The following is a 19,960-nucleotide window of genomic DNA, read 5'->3' as shown; positions in this document are numbered from 1 at the left end:
GAACCGGCGGAACAGTTTCCATTGCCAGGCGTGCCACTGCTGCCAATGTCAACTGCATATTGTAATAAAATCCCCCGTTAAGCCAAGGCAACATTTACCAGAGAAAACGAGCATTCTGAACCCAGATGTTAACAATAGAGGGGCTTAATGAAGTCCTCGCATTCAACCATCTCACCAAGCTGAACTGCCCTGTGATGAGAGACCTGTACCTCAATCTCCTAGGGGAGGAGGGCGACTCATGCATCAGCCTTGGGAAAGACGTTTTTTTGTAGCAGACCTAAAACTTGATGACTGTCAGTTGTCACCCTAAATGTTTTAATCTAAAGAGTGTATTGCCTCTAATGACTTTTAAATGCTCCTCTTGGGTACAAAAATGAAATAAAGTAGAGCAGCATTATTCTAAAGGTTTAAACTAAAACTAAATCTAAATCTGGTTTTGATTGCAGTGTATTTATCCAATTTAGTATTTGTTAAATTATATTTGCCACCAGATAAACTTTAATTCATATTAATGGTGCTCGTGGTTTGTTGGGCTTGAAATTCTTTTCAGATGATTGTGAATCCGAAACTGCAGCTCATCTAAGTCTGTATTTGACGTCTGTTTTCAGGGCAATGATTGGACTCCTGAGGGGGAAAAAAGGCCTTTTTAGTGTATAATTTTGATAACTGCATCAACCGCTTAAACCGAACCAGCCTTTTGACATTTCAGCTTTCAAGGAAACTCCGTATCTATGGTTTATCTTCTTGACAAAAACCAGCTGGGGAAGGTCACTTTAAAGAACTGGCCTTGAGGGGTTTTCCCCATCTAAGGAATCAATATAATGCAGGTGAGTTTAAACACTATCACCAGAACACAGTTCATCCAACAAGGAAAACTGTATGTCCAGGCTTACACATTTGACATTTAAATGGTATAAAACTAGAACAAATGATCAAAATTTAGTCTCAATGTTCACATATAATTTCAGTTTTTTAGATTCTACATGAGCTATTGAATCTCTCAAAATGTGAATTAGAGTCCACTATAATCAAATAGTGGATTGTTGTATAATGGCATCAATAAATCTGTGTGACTGCAAAATTCAAAAATGATTGATATCTGCTTTGTTCAGCAATTCAAACTAAAGTAGAATAAAGAAACAAAAAAAAAAATTGACAGTGCGTTCAAATTAGCAGGTCACCAACACAGTGAAACAACTGCACAGCCTTAAGATGTCTTCTAAGAAGATTAAACTCTGTAAAGAAACATAGTCTCCAGGTTTGTGTAGATTAGCCAAACAGATATGCCCTGACAGGAAAGGGGATGTCTCTGTGCTAGTTTGTTAGCTTCTCCTGAGAACAATATATTTTGCACATGAGGATTCTGGAGACCAGGCAGAAGATGAATGCCTCAACATATTAAATAAAATGCAAACATTGTCACACCATGTTTATGAACTTGGAAACAAATTCCATTAAAAAAAGAACAAGACTAGACTCCGTTGCTCTCTCTCTTCCTCCCTCTCTCTGTATCTCTCTCTCTTTTTTTTTTTTTACAGAGGTAGAAACAGATGTGAAAAACAGTACTTTATGGAGTACAGGTTTCGGCATGGCATGAAAGAAGTTTTAAACTCTTAGATACACACTCAAAACAAAGTGGAAGGGGAAAAAAACAGGAACCAGAACAAATCCATTTTCATCCTCCATCCGTCTTCAATTTCTACATCATGAATGTAACTGAACTGTAACAACAAGAGAGTTCTGGTGCTGAGCGAATAGCACATCATCATCACCGTGGAAGTAATAATAATGACATGGTCTTTCATATACAGAGAAGATGAAAAGGTTTGTTGGATATACACCCCCAGACCACTCGGTGCATATAACTGAAACTGAATTATACATTACATATGCTGCACAGAAAAGCAAAGAATGTACATTTATGCACGTGTCTGTGTGTGTATTTATGCTCTTATGTTACCCTATTCAATTTTCAGTTTATTCAAATTTGTACCACAAAAAACCACAAACATTTTTTAAAGAAATAAAATGTGTGGTCTTTATAAAAATAGCAACGTGTCCTACAGTTTTTTCTGGAAGGCCGACCACTCTTAGCCAACTTTCCACAGCTCCCCTTTGAGACAGCATGTGTGTTAAAGATTATCCTCACAGTAATCACACCACTGAGCACCCCATGGTTTTTAGTCACAAAAGCCTCTGACTGATGTTTTGGGTATGAGTCCACACATTATCATAAAGGCTGAGCATCATTTCATTTCTGCACATGCAGTCTACTGGAAGGCTGTGGGAGTTGTCTTTTTCATAATAATGATCACTTTTCTATATTTATTAGTGAGTGCAAGTGTGAAATGTCAATTGGGGCGATCGGGGCTCAAGAGCTGGTAGTTTGTCTTATAATCGGAAGGTTGTTGGTTCGAGCCCCGGCTCCGACAGTCTCGGTCATTGCGTCCTTTATACTTCACCTGTTGCCTACTGGTGGTGGTCAGAGGGCCCGGTGGCGCCAGTGTCCGGCAGCCTCGCCTCTATTAGTGCACCCCAGGTCAGCTGTGGCTACAATGTAGCTTGCCATCACCAGTGTGTGAATGGGTAGATGACTGAATGTAGTGTAAAGCGCTTTGGGGTCCTTAAGGGACTAAGTAAAGCGCTATACAAATACAGGCCATTTACCAATCCACACTGTTTAACAAGGTGCAATAAAATCAGATCATTCATTCTTCACAAAGCCACTCCTTAAAATCGCTTTGTTACAAATGAATTTAAGAGGATGTTTCTAAGCAGCTGGATATTTATTGTGCAGATTTTTATATTGCACCACAGAGGACTTCATGGCTGGATTACGGCTCCACCTGGATCATAAAGTGTAGAGATTTCCTTCAGTGTATTCTTATTCTTGGTGGGAGAAACTGAATTTCACAGCATAAGTTACAACTGCCAGAATACACACGAGCTTGGTTTAAGTCAAGCTGTTGACATCTCTGTGTGCCTTCAGCTGTAAACTGATAACAGTAGTGTGTTTTACTAATTACTTTGCTGGATGTGTGGGAAGATCGGGGTAGAAAACACCAACCAGGTAAACTCAAACTCATCGTAAGTCACACATGCCAAAATACAGTCGGCAGGCAAAAGTCCACAAAAATCCATGCAGGCAAACTGAAGAAAGAGGCAAAGAGTAAGAAAAATAACCAAGCATCCAGGAGATAAAGAGTCTAAGAGTTTGGACAGATAACCTAACAGCAGACGAACATGGGAGCTAAGAATCCTGGGCCAATTGCTCCAAAGGGGATGGGAAGACCCAGGTAAACACTCAGTTAGGTGGAGCAGCTCAGCTCAGTCAGACCATGATGACGACTCTGGAGAGCAGCCAGGATGCTCAGTAAACAGGAGAGGCTACTTTTGAGGTTGGCCTAGTGGTAGGGTAGTCAGGCAAGACCAAGGTTGGAGGTGAGAAGAAGAAGGCCCAGCAGGAACACTACAGAGAAAATAGAACCTCTCAGAAGACTGGCGGTAAAGATGGGAGCTCTCTGGAGGTCTCTAAGGCTGGCGAGCCAGACATAGTACTTCAGGCAGGATGTGGAACAGAAAGCTTGGAACCAGTGCAGTCAGGCATCTGCCAGGTATCAGCAGAGAGGGCGGATGCTTCTTAGCTTGGATGTCAGCCTGAGGGTCCATCAGGAGGGATGGCTCTGGAGCTGGCAGATTGACTGTTAGACTGACTTGGGAGCAGTCTCTGCACTCACCAGTTGCAAGATGTAACACTCAAACTGAGCAACAGGGAAGAAGGAAGACTGTCTGGGACAGTTTGTGTTGGCTGTGGAAAGAATCTGGGTTTAGCATGGGTTGATTCTGAGGCAGGATGTCATTGCAAGCAAAGGTTAACCAGGTCTCCACAATAAAGTAGTCTCCTGAGTATGAGGTGGAAGAGCAGGAACTGGCTAGGGGTCAGCAGGCCCACTTCTAGGACCTGTGGTGCTGCGGTGAGTTCAGTGGCTGGGCCAGGCAAGGAGCTATGCTAATATGATGACCAATAGCCCTAAGGCTAGCCAACTCTGGTACAGGTAGAAAGTTAGCTGACACAGGAGCTGGATGAAGCTAGATGCTCACAGATTTCCTGACAAGCTAGTGATTAGATGCAATGAGATAGACAAAGGACTAGCAGGTTGAAAGCTGCCACACATGAACTGTTCCATATATTTACTCAAATGATTTCTTTTCTTTGTACCAGTGAAAAAGTTCTGCTATGAAGTTGGGCATTTTAACAGGAGTCCATGTGGGAATGACTCACTTTTGGAGCATGCTGCAAGTGACCACTTCAAGAGCTGCAGTTTTTGGCTAATCTGTATTGGCTGGATTTTTCTGAGCTAGAGGTTGCTGCTTGGTTCAAATGCAGGGAGTTGTTGCAAAACCATAAGTCAAGATTCATTACCTAAAATTTGACCCCCTAAAAGTATTTTAGGGCAAACAGAAATACAAAGAAAGGCTAAAGTATATAAAAACCATTTGGAAAAAACTGATGCAGGAAGTAAAGTAACAAAAAATGAATAAATTAAGAAAAAATTAAAGCTAACACTAGAGCCTTTTGAGGTACAGCAATTTGAAACCTCATTCATACAGTAAATCGCCATGATTATTACAGGACAGACACAGATTTGGATTCAGAGACAGGGAAATATCCTGTTCATCAGCTTTTGTTTATATGTTACATTATTTAAAATTCCACATGTTCTTTGACAAAAATAGTCCAACCCAAGCAACATGGAAAAATAAGACAGCAGGCATAGTTAATCATAACATATCATGTTAGAAGCTATTTTTGTGCTAAGAAAAAAAACACAAAGGAATCTTTAAAGACTACCATGCTCTATGCATTTCCATGGAAAAAATCTGTTGTGCAAATGCTGCATGCAATAGAAAGAGAAAACGGCTCAATGTTCGATTACCTTTTAAAAACATGCAGAATGCAAAGTAAACTGGACATTTAAATTTTTAATTCTAGCCTGTTTCTTGCATTCCATCAGGAAAGACCAATGCATTTTTAAAACATGCTAATAAGACTGAAAGGAGAACATTTTAAAAATATAGAAAGAGTTGAAATGCACAGGTGCCAACTATAACATTAATTGGAGTTGACAGCTGAGTTCACAAACAGTCTGCTGTAAATTAGAGAACCTGAGAGCCCCTTTTCTCTTACTCTCAAAGATTATGCGCATAAGGGAATAACAAGCAAACATAATAGTGTTTCTGCACTGCCCCTTGTGAGGACACATTCCTCGATGGTCCTACTGCAGTCATACCAAACAATGTGTAAAAATGTGACCCATATGGTCTCCTTTTCAAGAGGGTCTGATTGAGCTATATGGAAGCCATAGCCCACCCACAGAATACAAATAAGGAGAACCATATGTGGGGAGATGAAATAGGTAAACTACACAACATTTTTATTAGATACAATTTCACTTGCCTTGTGGATGGACTGCAAGGTGACACTTTCAAAATAAACTCTGAGCCACAGAAAGAAAAAGATCTCTGGTTGACACAGTGTAAATCAATAAAACACGGAATTACTCAACTAAATGAACAACGGCTATTATTTTGCGCAGCTATATTAGACTGAACAAAATGTGATCAAGCCAAGCTTTGTTTCAGTCATCGAAACTGCCTGCAGCCCACAGCAGCAGTAATTGATCACATCAATGATAGTCAAAGTCAAAAATGTTCAGGTTAATTGTGTGGAAGTGTGCATTTGCAGTGTACCCAGCATATTAATCTCCACTAAGGCGGCGGATAAATGTTTAGTTTCACAGTTTGTGAGTATATTTGTGAACAGTTCCAATTCCGATTCGTGAACAACTGGTTACATGTGCTTTTTATTTCAAACAGTCTGATTTGCATCACTTGTTTAGAAAATTGATAACTCATAATACTTCAGATGCACTTTAAAATAAACTGGAACAAACTATTGGAAATTAAATTAAATTCTCAAAAGGGCCAGAAGCCTTAAGTTTAAAAAAAAGTGTTAAAATCACATGGTGGACTTTGTGTCATGTATGGCAAGGTACCAAGTTTTATCATACAGGGGTGAACAGATATAAATATGTGTTGTGTACAAAAGTCTTAACCCACCCCCCTTTTCTTTATATTTTGCTTGAAAAATGTGAAATAGGTGCAGCAATTTATTAAAACTTCTTCAAATTGACATGGAAATACAGTATGTAAGGTTAAAACTCAAAACAAATAAGAGTACTTTAGTTGCAGAGACTTCGTGAAGGAAGCTCCTCTTTGGATCTTGGCTGCCTTTTGTTCTGTTCTCTGTCAAGATGATCCCACACTGCTTCAATAATGTTAAGGTCTTAGCTCTGGGGAGGCCAATCCATGTCTGGTAGCGTGTTTTTCTATCCACGTATGCTATGACAGTGTGTCTGTCATGCTAAAAAATAAAGCTTTTGCCAAGTGGACCCTTTAAATATGGTATTGTCAAAATGCCAAATTTGGATTAATCACTGCATAAGACTTCTTGCCACAGATTTTCAGTCCAGTTCTTGTGTAATTTAGCATAGCACTGCTTATACTCCCCTAAGAATGGGTTCTTGACAGCCACCATACACTGAGACAAATTCTGATGATGCTTCAGCAAACAGTAGCTGGACCAAATTGAAGACTCAGATGCATCTTTAGGTCCTGTGTTAGGTCTTTTTTTCTTATTTCTTAAGGAAATGACTTTAAGATACTGCTCATCTGTTTATGCCCATCAAACTTCTTTGGCACTTTTTGTAAATTAGATTACGTTTTCTAAGACTAAAACAACAAATGATGTGTGTGACAGGCTGCTATTACAATTTAAAATTGGTTCTTTACTTTAAATTGTATGGTTGGCCCAACACTGGTTCATCCCTTGAGTATGGTGACATTTTATGCTAGAATGATTCATAGGTCAGGGTTAAGTGGCTTAACAAACAAAACATTCCCCTGAAAGTGGTGAAGTACAAGGACTGGACTGAACTGGCTGAGTGAGAAGGCAGCCAGTGGCCAAAGAAGAATTATGAAAGACTTGAGCATTACAAGAAAGTCTGGCTCCTTAGAAGCAAAGTTTAAAGTAAGGAGGGATGGCATGATATTTTTACATTAGACAATACTTTGCTTTTTCTATCCATCCTCTTCTGCTTATCCTTATTAGGGTTGCAGGGGGCTGGAGCATATCCCAGCTTCTTTGCTTTTCCAGTATTTCTAAAATATTTATTTTTGTGTAGTTTTACCCATTTAGAACCAGCTCCTCTTGACTATGGAAATCTTTTAGATGATTACTGATATGCCTCACTGCACTAAAAGGAATTACATTTTTTCAAAAGGAAAAAAGACTGCAACGTTCTGCCTCTTTAAAAAAATTCTTTATCTGTGATTCTAATTTTGTCATCTCTAAGTGGCCACCTCTGTTTGTGGTCTGACAAGATTAATGGCACGTTATGGCAGCTTTTTGTATTTGTTTTTCAGCATGGGTCAAAGCATTTCCTGTGGTGGTGGATTCGTTTACATTAAAATGACCTAAATCCTCAAGCACTTGTGACTTTTGGCCCAGTCAGGTAGGAGCTTCAAGATGATGTCTCCTTAATAAATATATCCTGTTTGCTGAATAAAAGAACATGTTCTTAACAGCTGCTGAAATGGATACCTCTGTTTTCTTAATCAGGTAAAGACGATAAACATGTTTGTGGTAGAAAAAAAAATATCAGCACATGGAAACACATCTCAACATTATGCAACTATGTTTATGTAAAGCCAACAGCATGTTGTGACATATACTATAAACCGAGTGCACGATGCATGAATAATTCACAAGCAACCATTCAGGAAAGGTAAACTACCAGAGGTTGTGACCTTTTTCAGAAGTGGCCACTACAAGTGCGGATCTGATAAATGTCAAGGCACCTCTGACTCACTGCTGGCTGCTTTTGACCGCGGGGGTCTCGGAGGAAAAGGGGCCACTATATTAATCCGCCCCGAGTATGGCAATTGTTACCCTTTCATGTGGTCAAGAGGTTACTGTTGAGGAGGGTTGTGTCATTTTGGAGAACCTAAATAGAAGCTCATTCATAGCAGCTCCTGCGTTACAGACAAGGAAGAAATGTTGCTGAATTGGAAAGAATCCATCATATTAAACAGTAGATGGGATTGTTAAGTGCTAGGAGTAATCATGCCAGGCAACAGGCCACAGGAATGCAAATCACCCCTCAAGCCAAGAGTTAAGTTAGCAGGTGGCCTCTTCTATTCACTGAATGTCAACACTCCTTTTAGATGGAGCCCACATAACATCTGGGCAGGCCAGCCACTGCTTTTAATTAAGTGAAATACAGTCACTCAATGTTCTGCCATGTCAGAAAAAATGTTATAAAACAGGGAGGGTGGAGGGGGAAAGTGCAACAGTACATATCCTGTGTTCAGTGAGGGTCAACACAGTTGTGCAAATAAATATTAATCCTTAACCTAATCCCTGCATTTCCAAGACCATTGAAGAGTTCTGCGTAACCATAGTACTTTTTTGGAAAAAGCACATTCCCTCGCACTTTTCGGGAAGTCCTGCTTATCCATGGATGAGTGCACCAACACTCACTCGGTTTTGTTTATGGTTTCCACTTTGTTTCCAAGGTTGAATCTTAGCTCGAAGCAGATGGGCAGTGACAAAATGTGAATTTACAGCATGCCGGTAAGTATATGTGTATCAAGCATGTCACATAAATAATGTGGTTGATGGGAACTTTCCACCATAATCTGGAAAATGTTGCTTTTCTCTGCTGTCATTCTCATGATAATCACCCTTTTGGGCTGGTATCGGAGGTCACAGCATAGCCTTGCTGGTAGCATCGTACTACTTAGCATTACCGCTCCCTAAGAGCATGTCATCAGGCTCTGTGGGTGTACTTCTAGTTTATATCATACTTGTCAAACATTGATAAATCTGAGACGGTACTTTGGCAGCGGTGAGTAAAAGATCCACAGAATTCCAAACAGAAATACATAAAAAATAAAAAATAAATAAATAATGCATTTATTTCACCACAGATTTTTTTTTTCTTCTTACAGATTTATAGCTGTGCGTGATAAATGAAGAAAGAAAAGCTGCGAAGTCAATAAAAGCCGAGCAAAGATAAGAGCTTTCAAGTGGTACATTTATTAAATACACAGCACTCTACGTTAAGATACACTACTTTCCAAACATGAGATCGAATATGTGCGGCGCAAAGATGTAACTATGACAAAGTCCACAGAGAAATGAGAAACAGTGTTTATGTAAGAGATAAACATTGTTAAAAAAATAAGCGAACACTCAACATTATAAGCGTTTCATTCCAGACTGACATATTCCCTTTCTGAGAACACCAGAGAAAGAAAACTGGCTTGGAAAAGGTGAAACAGTATCAACGCTGAAAGACGGTGACAGCTTGAAAACAGCTTTGGGCAGTTTGGTTTATATTAGAGACGCTCAGTGTGTTATTTTAATCCTGTGATCCGATTTAATTTGAAATATTTCCAAGAGCCTGTTGAAGTTGAGACGTTAGTGTTAATAGCATAATATGGAGATCCCCCTTGTTAATAAAATGTGCTTGTGTTACAGTATCGCGGGACATTATTCTGTATGCGTCTGTCATGAACGATTACTGTTCTGAACTGGGAATGAACTCATTAAGAAATGAACATTGAAATACAGTGTTTATAGCGTTTGTAACACACTATGTATAGAAAAAAAAGGAGAAAAGAAAACAACAGAAGAGTAAGCGATCATAGTGACTCCAGTGAACAGTTTTCTCATAAAAGATATACAGTCCTAACCAATACAAAGTATATGCCAACGGACACAGAAGTTAAATGATAACTGTTGTAAAGTAAAATCAGTATTTTGTCCTAATCATTTAAATATCAAAATATTCAGTGCTATTTTTTTTTAAAAGGAAAATAAATTAATAAAACTCTATATACATAATACTGAACATGACATCACACCTCCAGCAATTCCCATGCCAGACTGCATAAATTAAAATTGGCCTCGCCTGTTAATGGCACCCACAAGACCTAACTACCATATTTCTATATTTCTTCAGGATAACATTTGAGCTGTCATCAAAGTAAAGTACTGATATTGCGTTGAGCTTGGTTGGGGCGCAGCATGGTTTTGGCACATTGTCAGGAAACATTAAGTGGACCTATAAATGAGAGCATAAAGTAGAGTTTAAAGAGGTGCAACAGCAGAGAGTTACAAATGGTAAGAACGTTATTAGCTTATAGCCAGACTTTACTGCAATGCGCATGCGGGATACACTCTAAAGAATGCTTACCAGAGTTTGCACAATAGCATGATTTGTTGCATTCATGTGTGCGTTGAGTGGAAAAGAGCACTCGCCATCACAGTAAAAAGCAGCATAGCCCTCCGGTGCAATGATCCAATCCTTTAGAAAAAGAAGACATTTAGTATACCTGATTGATTATCTCATAATTTGACTAAATGAGTAATTTTTGTGTGATTACCTAACAATTTTTTCATTGTAAGAGATGTAGAATATTTGTGTTTTACCTGCCAACCCAAGTCCCGAAAGCTGACATAAAGCTCGTGCTTCTTACAGGCTTGCTTCTGTTCACTGGTGTTATAATCTGAAAAATAATAGTACTTTTTTATGACTATTTTTTAACTTACTAAAACATGCTATTATGAATGTATTGCTTTTGGAGTTAACGGATGTTTCAGTGAATTATTAATACACCCAAAAATTAAAGTTGAAGTAAAATTCCTTTCATTTATAAAGGTAATTGGTGGATAATAAGCATTAATCAATGTGCTGGATTATTTATCGAAATGAACAATGACATGTGTAGCCACTTATAAACAAATTTGTTTCCAAAGAAAGAAATCAAGAAAATACTTTGAGAAGAAGAACAAAGAACAGCAGAACTATGATTACAACTGCCTCCTCGTGGCTGTCAAGCTCACATTTCACAATATGAAACCAAAGACAAACATAAAACTAATAATACTGACTCACTAATTAGGAATCTTGCCAGTAACAGGGATAAAATGTAAGGTTCGTTTTGAGGTTGAAACCATAAAGAAAAGAACATGTAAGGTAATAAAATATTTTTTTTTAAAAACGTCATCCTCTGGCGAGTGCTGCCAAGTGATTGTGGAAATACAGACCAATAATTTTTAATCTGACAAGCACAGACAGACAGTCTGCTGAACAGGTCAGCAACAGGAACAAAGGATGTAGTGAAACGGATTATTAAAAGACTCTGTGTGTGTAGGGTAAAAGAAACTATTCACAAAAACATATTTTAGCATCTAAGCTGCATTTTAAGCCCACTTACCTCCAGTTTTTGGTGCCTTTGAGGATTGTTGTTGATTATTCAATTTATTGCGATTGTGGTTCTTTTTTTTCCCACCAGCAGCTCTGACTGAGCGAAGCAACACCCCACTGGCCTTGAAGAAAGCAACCAGGAACGGCTGTTTGGACTGGGGCCCGTTCCTCCCGATGATTCCGGCAGATTTTATGTTTATACTTCGTCCTTTAAAAAAATAAAAAGGTAAATAAAACTTTTACAACATTTAAAGTCAGTGGGTAGTTTTAGAAATTTATGACTGCTTTCAGAGTAAGTACAAATACAAAAACCAGGTCAGCTCATCTTAATTTTTTTGATTTATGGCAATTAATTGGTGGGAATTGGTGATAAATAATCATAATCCAAACACTGCCAGACATTTGACCTGATGTCACATAAAACATTTTTGTAAAATCAAATGCAGATATTGTGGATTGTCTTGAAAGGTGAAGTTGACCTTTTAAAAGTCTAGGAGTTTAAAATAAATCTAAAGTGAATACAAGAGAAAAAAAGTAATGGAAAGAAAAACTGAACTCCACTTGCCATCTACAGTTTCCACACAGAGTTGCAGGCCCAGGTTCTGCTGTGGATTCATCACCCAATGGTTACTGGTAGCTGTTATGTCAAACACTAGCCAGCCTCCATCAGATGCCTGGACCTTTTTGGAGTCAAGTAAGAACGTCTCTGCATCTCTAAAAAGTCAATGAAAACAATGTCATGAACATCTGCACTAAATAAGCTACAGTTAAAAGGAGCATAAACAGCTGGTGGATATATCACTGGCTACTTTGTTAGGCACATCCATTCAGCTGCTTGTTAACACAACTGTCTAATCAGACAGTCACGTGGCAGCAACTGTGAGAATTCAGTCATGGTAAAGACAACCTGCTGAATGGGGAAGAAAAGCAACTGAGATCAGAGAAGAATGGCCATAAACGCAAACGCAACTCAAATAACCATTTCTTAAAACCAAGCTAACCAAAAGAACTTGTCTGCGTGCACAAAAATTGGACAACAGAAAATTGTGAAAATATTAGGTAAGGTCAGAATTTGGCCTAAACAACATGAAATAATAGATCCATCCCACCTAGTATCTGCAGCCTACCTGAATATTGTTGCTGACCATCCCTTTATGACCTCAATGTATCCAGCTTTCTGTCTATACTCCCTTTCCCCTTACCCTCCAACTGGTCATGACAGTTTCTTCAGTTTCTTCCTATGAAAAAGGAGTTTTTTATTCCCACCCTCACAAAGTGCTTGCTTATAGGAGATTGTCTGATTTTGCTGTAGGATATTTACCCTGGCATAAAGCACCCTGGGGTGACTGTCAATGTGATTTGGCACTAAACCTGAATTAAATTGAATTGAACCTAATTGAATTGAATCTTCTGATAGCTGCTTTCAACAGGATAAAGGACCATGTCACAGAGCTCAGACTGTTTAAAACTCGTTTCTTGAACATGACAATGAGTTCACTGTACTCAAATTGCCTTCAGAGACACCAGATCTTAATCCAACAGGGCACCTCTGGGATGTGATGGAATGAAAGATTGGCATCATAGATGTTCAGCTGACAAATCTGCATCACCTGTGTAATCATATCAATATGGACCAAAATGTCTGAGAAAATAAAGTGGCTGGTGAGTGCACATGTACTTGGCATTATTTTCTAGAACATGTAGACTGAATCTTATCACGACTGAGTACTTTATTCCAAACTCTGTGGCAACTCTTCCCTCCCTCCTTTAGAAATCAAACATTTTCATTCTTTTTTCCCCCCATATGTGTATTTGCAAAGATATATAATGACTTTAATTTGTGTGATTTCTTTTGGGGTTGTTTTTTTTTTCTCTTGTTTGTCTGATTTGTTATGTTTTTATGCTTTTCCTGATAATGAATAAAAACTAAAAAATAATTAAGAAATCAAACATTTATCTTAGTACTGAAAGGTGCTGATTTGGTCTGTAAGAGTGTTAAACTCGTTACTGTGTGCTGGACCTGAAAAGAAAGCGGTGCTTTTGTTGGAAAAACCTTTCACTAGTAATAAATAGCAGAGTCGTGGGGCACAGGGTTTGCCAGTACTTCAGAACTTTCAGGAGCTATGAATCATGCATATCAGCTGTTTTTCTTTTGCTGTTTTTTAACATAAGCTTGACATAAGGCCTCAATCAACTCAACGTTGAAAAAAAAGCCCTACTTCCTAATTTGCATTGGATTCCTTTCAAGTTGCAGATCAGATAAAGCAAAGCCTGTTACGTTTTTGTGGTTGCCTGATGCTGGTCAGAGACAACCAAGATTTTCCGTCAGTCCTTCAGGAACCATTTATGTCTTTATTGCAGGTGTAATAAAAAGCAAGCATAATCTTTATGCATGACATACTTCTAAACTTCCTTTTTGACTTTTGTAGCTTTTAGCTTATTTCCTGTGATAATTTAGCCTGAGTAGGTACAGGTTTGTAGCTGTATCCAAGAGTGCAAATGTTTATCCTGCATTTTAATCTGGGGTCACTAGATGTACTGCTCCACAGAGAATGTGACTGAACACCAAAGCTGAGTGGTAACTGTTCAGACTGCTCTGTGTTTAACAAACTATGTTCACAAGTCAATATTTTCCATTAGAAATTCATGTTCAGCAGTAAAGTTCAGTACCAGAGCACGTGTGACTCTGAGATAGGTGTGTAGTTGTCTACAACTACACACCTACAAGTACTCTGACTTTAAGTATACATTTGACAACCTGTATGGATACGAAGTAGAGCATTTTCACATAGTTGCTTTTGTTTCTGTGTTTCATTAACTCAGTGAAGACACTAGCAAGTAAACATAAACCCTGCAAGTTTAAAATAGCAAAATAATTTGTGCTAATGTTATAAATTTAAAAAAAAAACAACTTAAAGTTCAAAGAACTTATTAGTCCTCAAATACATACATAAAGTGTATTCTGGTTACAGACTCCACAGACTTCCCCAATACCAGCATCTTACATACAGTGTTATTCTCATGCACTATTTAACACATTTTCTCTATCACTGGCCATTGCTTTTACTTAACTTTTATTATTTTAAGTAAATGGCAGAACATGTGGATAGGAAACATTTTTTAGTGGGATTTGATTTTCTTTAATCAAATCCCACTATTATATTAATGTCAGTCTCTTAAACCCCTAAAAAACCCTAACAAAATGGCTTTTAATTTGCTACAGAGACCACAACCTGTTCAATCTGTGCTAAACTGATTTTGTTGAATGTGCCAAATGAGAACCACTGGCAATCATGAGTATTTATATAATCAGCATTTTGTAGAAACTTAGTAGAGGTTTGTGGCACAACTTCACCCGCTTCCAACGTACAAGGTGAAGAGGATATGGTTTAAAAGGGGGTCAGACCTCCAGCAACTTGTGTAGTATATAAAACAACATTAAGGGCACAGGCTGAAACTCGTCTGTGTCCATAAGCAGCATTCTGCCTAACGTGCTGGAGGCAAACACAAAAGAATCTGTATGGCCTACTCATACTGTAACTGCATTTAAGCTTTTATGAAAAATCAAGAAAACTGTTCTCTAAGATTTCAGTCACTGTGAAAGACTCGTGCCTGTTTGTGAGCACTAATTCAAATACACTATTCTCCATGAAAGCATGTGTGAAAACATGAACTGAGCATTCTTCCCCTTTAAGATGGTAGAGTCCATTGACTTGGACCTTTTCAAAGCCCCGGAGGGCCATATCTTCCCTTCAATCACCCACACACATTTTTGGCAAGCAAATGTGGGCCCACTTTTAAGTGCACCCTTGTGTATTCAGCTATGTCTTGCTTTAAACTTCCGGAATATTGTTAAGACAGGCAGGTGGCGGGCATAACAGTGACCACGGGAGCACCCTAGGGAGCCTCCAACCCTCCGCCCCCCGATACGGGCCCTCGTGGTTTCATCTGGGACACAGCCAGCTTGGCAGGCAACACAAGACGAGTGATAACTGATGGACCTTCCAAGCTTCATAAGTGGCCAACTTGCTAATGGAGTTCTCTTTATCCGTGAACTATATTTGTAAGGCAGACATGGTGTGAATGAAGGAGAGCAGAGTTTGAGATGGGAGGATGTGCTTTGCAAGTGGAAAGTTTCAACCCCCGACAGACAATGGCCATTATGAAATAAGATACAAATCGAGATGCAAATAGTTTTAAATAGTTCTCACTTTTTGCAGTAGCGGCTACTTCATTCTGCTTTTTCACTACAAGGAAGAAGCTTCCAGCCTGTCTTACATTTCACTAAACCTTTAAATAACTGAGAACAAACTTAACATAGGTCCTTTGTCTTTGTTCTTTTTTTTAAAAGACTGACTGACTTTATGACTCATTTTTCCCCCTTGTTTATCTACAATCATTTTATGCCCATAAAATGACGCAGTAAGTCCTTTAAACTGTAATCCAAGAAGTGCTGGGACATTTTAGTTAAATGCAAGCGGCCGCATTAGTAAAAAGAACACTTTCATGAGTTTACTAAAGCAGTAAACACCAACTGGTTGAGGTAAAGCATTTTAGTTACACGTTGCTGGACAGTTTAAACTATCGTTATGTAATAAAAATATCAGAAATTATTTAGAGATTACCCAGTTAAACATTTCAGGACTTGGGCGAATGCACAGAGGTACAATCACATTTAATATGGACATTTAATACATAGTTGTGGTTGGTCTGGCACTTACTTGTTTTGATACTCTTTGATAACTTGATATATGGTCACCTTCAGGGTAATATTGTCGTAGCGGGCATGACTACGGTCCTTATAGATCCTAAACTCAGCTGCAGTCACTGCCTCCCCGTCCGGTATTTGAGTCAGATCAAAACGGAACTCCTTGTAGTGTCTTCGTTGGTGAGAAAAATCTTTATCTTTCTCCACTGGAAAAGAAAATACTTTATGACAAAGTTGATTTCTACCGGGAATGTATGAGTTCACCTCCTGAACTGCTTCTTAAGCTGTTTAAAGGAGAAAATATGCCAGCATCAATGCGCAGGAAAAAAGTGTAATTTATCACATCTTCTTTCACATTCAAGGTCCAATCCAAACATTTTGACTACCAACAAAAGCACTTTCCAGTTCATTAAATCAGTCAACTCAATACAGGTAGCAGTTCCCAGACAGGCCCTCTACTGTGTGCCTAACTGCATTCTCTGGCCATGATGAATGGGCTGTCAGTTAAGAAAAACAGGCTGATTTCAATTAAAGACACTTTCGTCTGCTCCTCAAGTAAGAAAAAGAGCAGACAGGATTCTTCAGCATCACATGAGTGTCTACTCTGACCTCTTTTCTGACCTCATTTTGACCTCTGCTAGGCTTCATAAAAAGTAGCTAACCCTTAAGCTTGAAAGTAAAATATTTCTAATATAACAGATAATATAAGATTACTTTTTAAGGCTTGTCTTTTTTTTTTTTTTAAATCGGTGGATTTGTTTTATACCTATGTGGAGACAAGTGGAGGATATCTGATTTTATATATATATATATATATATATATATATATATATATATATATATATATATATATATATATATATATATATATCCTCAATTTCAGCATCAAAGAGCTCCAGTGTACCAACATTAGGGACATGATGACAAAGTGACCTCGGCCATCTCTCACCTCCACCTGGTAGCAGAGAAAAGGCATGTGGCTGAGGTCAACGGATGTTCTGACATCCACGGTGATATCATGCAGTGCATTTCCCTGATATTTTATCGAGAGGGAACGCCTGCCGTTACTTAGCACAAACAGGTCAGAGGTCAGCTCTGACTTTTACCCACTGAGCGCGTTCCATTATATTAGCCACGGGTGGTAATCTGAAACAGAAGTGCCACTGAGAACACAGAGCATTTACCTTTAAAATAGCAAAATATTAAATAAAAATGTAAGATATCAGTTTTATTCAGCTGGTTCTAACTAGGCTGTAATGAAATTATCAAATGACTGATGTTTCATTAATAAAAGCCCCCCTTTTTATGCTGTCTTGTGTGTTTGGATGTTTGAATAGCTGGCTTCTTATTGATACTAGAGTAAGCATATTAAACCGCATAAAATACCACATAGACATTTTAAAACAGTTGAGGTCAGTAGCTATATGTGAGTGTACTGTAATAAAGACAGAGCCCCATTGAACACACTGACAGTCTCCAGAATGAGAGCAGAGCCTTCAAGCCTGACAGTGTACATGCCCTGGTGTAGCGGTAAGTGGAAACAGATGGGCTGAGACCAAGGTGAGGGAATAATGTTACAAGCAAGTCTCCACAAATTCGCTTTAACATGTTTTACTTTGTATTTTGGAAAATACAATCCTTAAAGAATAAAATAGTGAAACTTTGTAGATGATATGTTACAGGGATTTGTTTTTAAATATTCAGTTCTGCAGGACTGTGTAATAGTTTGATTAATATTCCCAGTGGCATTGCGAATATTTTTAATCTCATGATGGAATAATAAATGGTACAAATAGCACAAATATTATGAAAGGGGCTTGTGGTTTCTCTTAGTGACAGAACCTCAAATATGAGTATCAGTCAGTATCACCCTCTTTTAACAACAGGAAATAATTTAGGCCAATTTTCTCAAGGTCAGACAGTCATCTGATAAGTCGCTGTGAACTGCTGGGTTAAGGGTCGCAGCTACCGAACAAACACAATCATTATACATAAAAGCGACTTAAGAAAAAAATAGAAAGCAGCACAAATTGATGGGTCAAAACGTTCAGCTCGATTGTGTTAAATACAAAATATTTAACAAGAGTCTGTAGCAACTCCTCGGTACTCTGAGAATGACTGATATCTGACGATGAACTTTAATTTTTTTACATTTGGATGCACAAATGTCTTTTCAAAAATTATAAATCTTGAATTTGCTCCTCGGCAAGTTTTTGTATGAGAGGTTGCACAGGTTTCTTAAAAAAAATATTGTACGTGTGTCCAGTTATTATCCAGAAATAAGTGGTAATATTTTGCATCCCAAAAAGCAGGCTCGTTCAGTTTATGTTGGTGTTTTAAGATTTGCCTTAATGTCATCTATAATAAGAGAAATAAAAAGTTTAAAATCCCTCACTTATCTCTGTCGAGGAAATAGAAATCTAGTGAAAGATGAATAAGTCAATTTCTTTCAGTGTCCGTGATAACCAAGAATCACCTGCACATAACCCCGATGTATATATTGATTTATAGCACGTGTAGATATTGATCCCGTCTTAATGACACTTACCCAAATTGACAAAACTCATAACCATGTCGGCGTCATTGAGAAAGTTGGTGTCTTGCGCTGTGGTGAGTGCGGGGCTGTGGCCTACGAGAGGGGCCGCTCGGTAAGGGTGTGCCACACGGGAGTAGCCGCCATGCTGGGGGTTGTAGTAACTTTTCCTAGAGTGCCCTTGAGCCTTGGCACTAAAGCTCTTCCCTGCGCTCTCCTGCACGCCCTCCTCCTCATCCACGGCCATGGCGTTGTACAGGTCGAGCATGAACAGCGGCGCGGAGGACGCCTGCTTCCCGGGAGAGAAGGGCCTGGGACGGTGAGGCAAGCCCAGGATGGAGAGGATCTCTCTCTGTATCTCCCTGCGCTCGTGATTGCGCAACCTCCTGTAAATAAAACTGGAGTGCACATGATTGTCACTTAAAACGCAATGCACGCACGACAGGAAACTCAAACAGCTCCACGCAAGTCCAAGTACGGCACGGTTCAAAGGTGTAAGCGCTGTCATCTTGACAAATCAGCTCACTTTGAGATGTGAAGATGAACTACATCGCACTCAGTGAAGGGAGAGAAAAAAGCGCAACAATTTATGCTATAGTTGTGCCAACACGGAATCATAGACTTTCCATATTAGCCAGAGGCACCACAACTTTCACGGTGGTAACTGAGGAGGCTTTTAGCAGTCTGCCCTTCTACAAATGAGGTATCAGCTTGCAGAAAAATCGCCGCTCCTCTCCTGTGTGCGAGCTTCCTCCAGCAGCAGTATTTACGCCTCCAGGGTCCATCCGAAGTCTCCGCCACACCAAGTATTTATGGAGCTGTGTGACCCCGTCCCTCACCTTACTCCTTTGTGATGAAAAAACGTGTAGGTACGCCCATAACGTCGGGGGATAACCTGGAGTTTCCAAGTGGATAAAATGTGTTGAACTGTGTCAAAATTAAGCAGAGAGAAGCGCTCGACTCATGCCCCGGCGCGCATTTTTCTTTCCCCCCTCTCTCTCACTTTTTTTTCTCCCCACTGAGAATGTGTATTGGGGCTAGTTGCCCTTTGAGTCCACCCCACACTCCTCAGCTTTTGTTTTTGCATCCTCCTCTAGCGGCCGCAATAAAACTTCAGCCCGGTCCCATGATGAATGTGGCGGCTCAGGAGTGTAAAAGGAGACACTTGAAATCCGAGAGGCCTTCTTAACGAGTGAAAGAATAATGACAGAGCCTTTTAATCACCTCAAGTTATTGAAGTCTTCATAAAAGAGGGTTTCAGCTGCATCTACCGCAAAACAACGAGGGTCATGTTTTTATCATGTATGGAGGATTCACAGGTATGGAAATATTAAATACACTAACAAACAAGGAGAATATAGTAAAGCCATAATTCAGGACGGG

The 19,960-nt window shown here is 39.1% G+C and overlaps 1 protein-coding gene across 1 annotated transcript; it reads right to left on the bottom strand.

The window, feature by feature from the left end:
* Positions 1-9,141: 9,141 nt before the first annotated feature.
* bmp5 (bone morphogenetic protein 5) lies at positions 9,142-19,541 on the bottom strand. Its single transcript, XM_085182803.1, has 7 exons — positions 18,593-19,541; positions 16,058-16,250; positions 11,902-12,050; positions 11,347-11,544; positions 10,559-10,635; positions 10,323-10,433; positions 9,142-10,190 (listed from the first exon to the last, which is right to left on the bottom strand). Exons 1-7 carry the CDS (start codon positions 19,083-19,085, stop codon positions 10,041-10,043), a joined length of 1,371 nt encoding a protein of 456 aa, XP_085038929.1. The 5' UTR covers positions 19,086-19,541; the 3' UTR covers positions 9,142-10,040.
* Positions 19,542-19,960: the final 419 nt, after the last annotated feature.

The sequence above is a fragment of the Neolamprologus multifasciatus genome, chromosome 13 (assembly GCF_963576455.1).
Source record: "Neolamprologus multifasciatus chromosome 13, fNeoMul1.2, whole genome shotgun sequence".
NCBI lineage: Eukaryota > Metazoa > Chordata > Actinopteri > Cichliformes > Cichlidae > Neolamprologus > Neolamprologus multifasciatus.
Note: the sequence above shows the minus strand (reverse complement) of the source record. Positions and strands in the feature narration are given on the sequence as shown.

What these genes read in the sequence shown, in the direction of transcription:
- bmp5 (XM_085182803.1), bottom strand. Translation starts at nt 19,085, where the DNA reads ATGACAGCGCTTACACCTTTGAACCGTGCCGTACTTGGACTTGCGTGG. An exon ending in CTGTGTGGAAACTGTAGATG is followed by an intron (nt 11,545 to 11,901) that starts GCAAGTGGAGTT and finishes ATTTTTTTAAAG; the next exon opens with GACGAAGTATAAACATAAAA. An exon ending in AAAGGCACCAAAAACTGGAG is followed by an intron (nt 10,636 to 11,346) that starts GTAAGTGGGCTT and finishes ATTATTTTTCAG; the next exon opens with ATTATAACACCAGTGAACAG.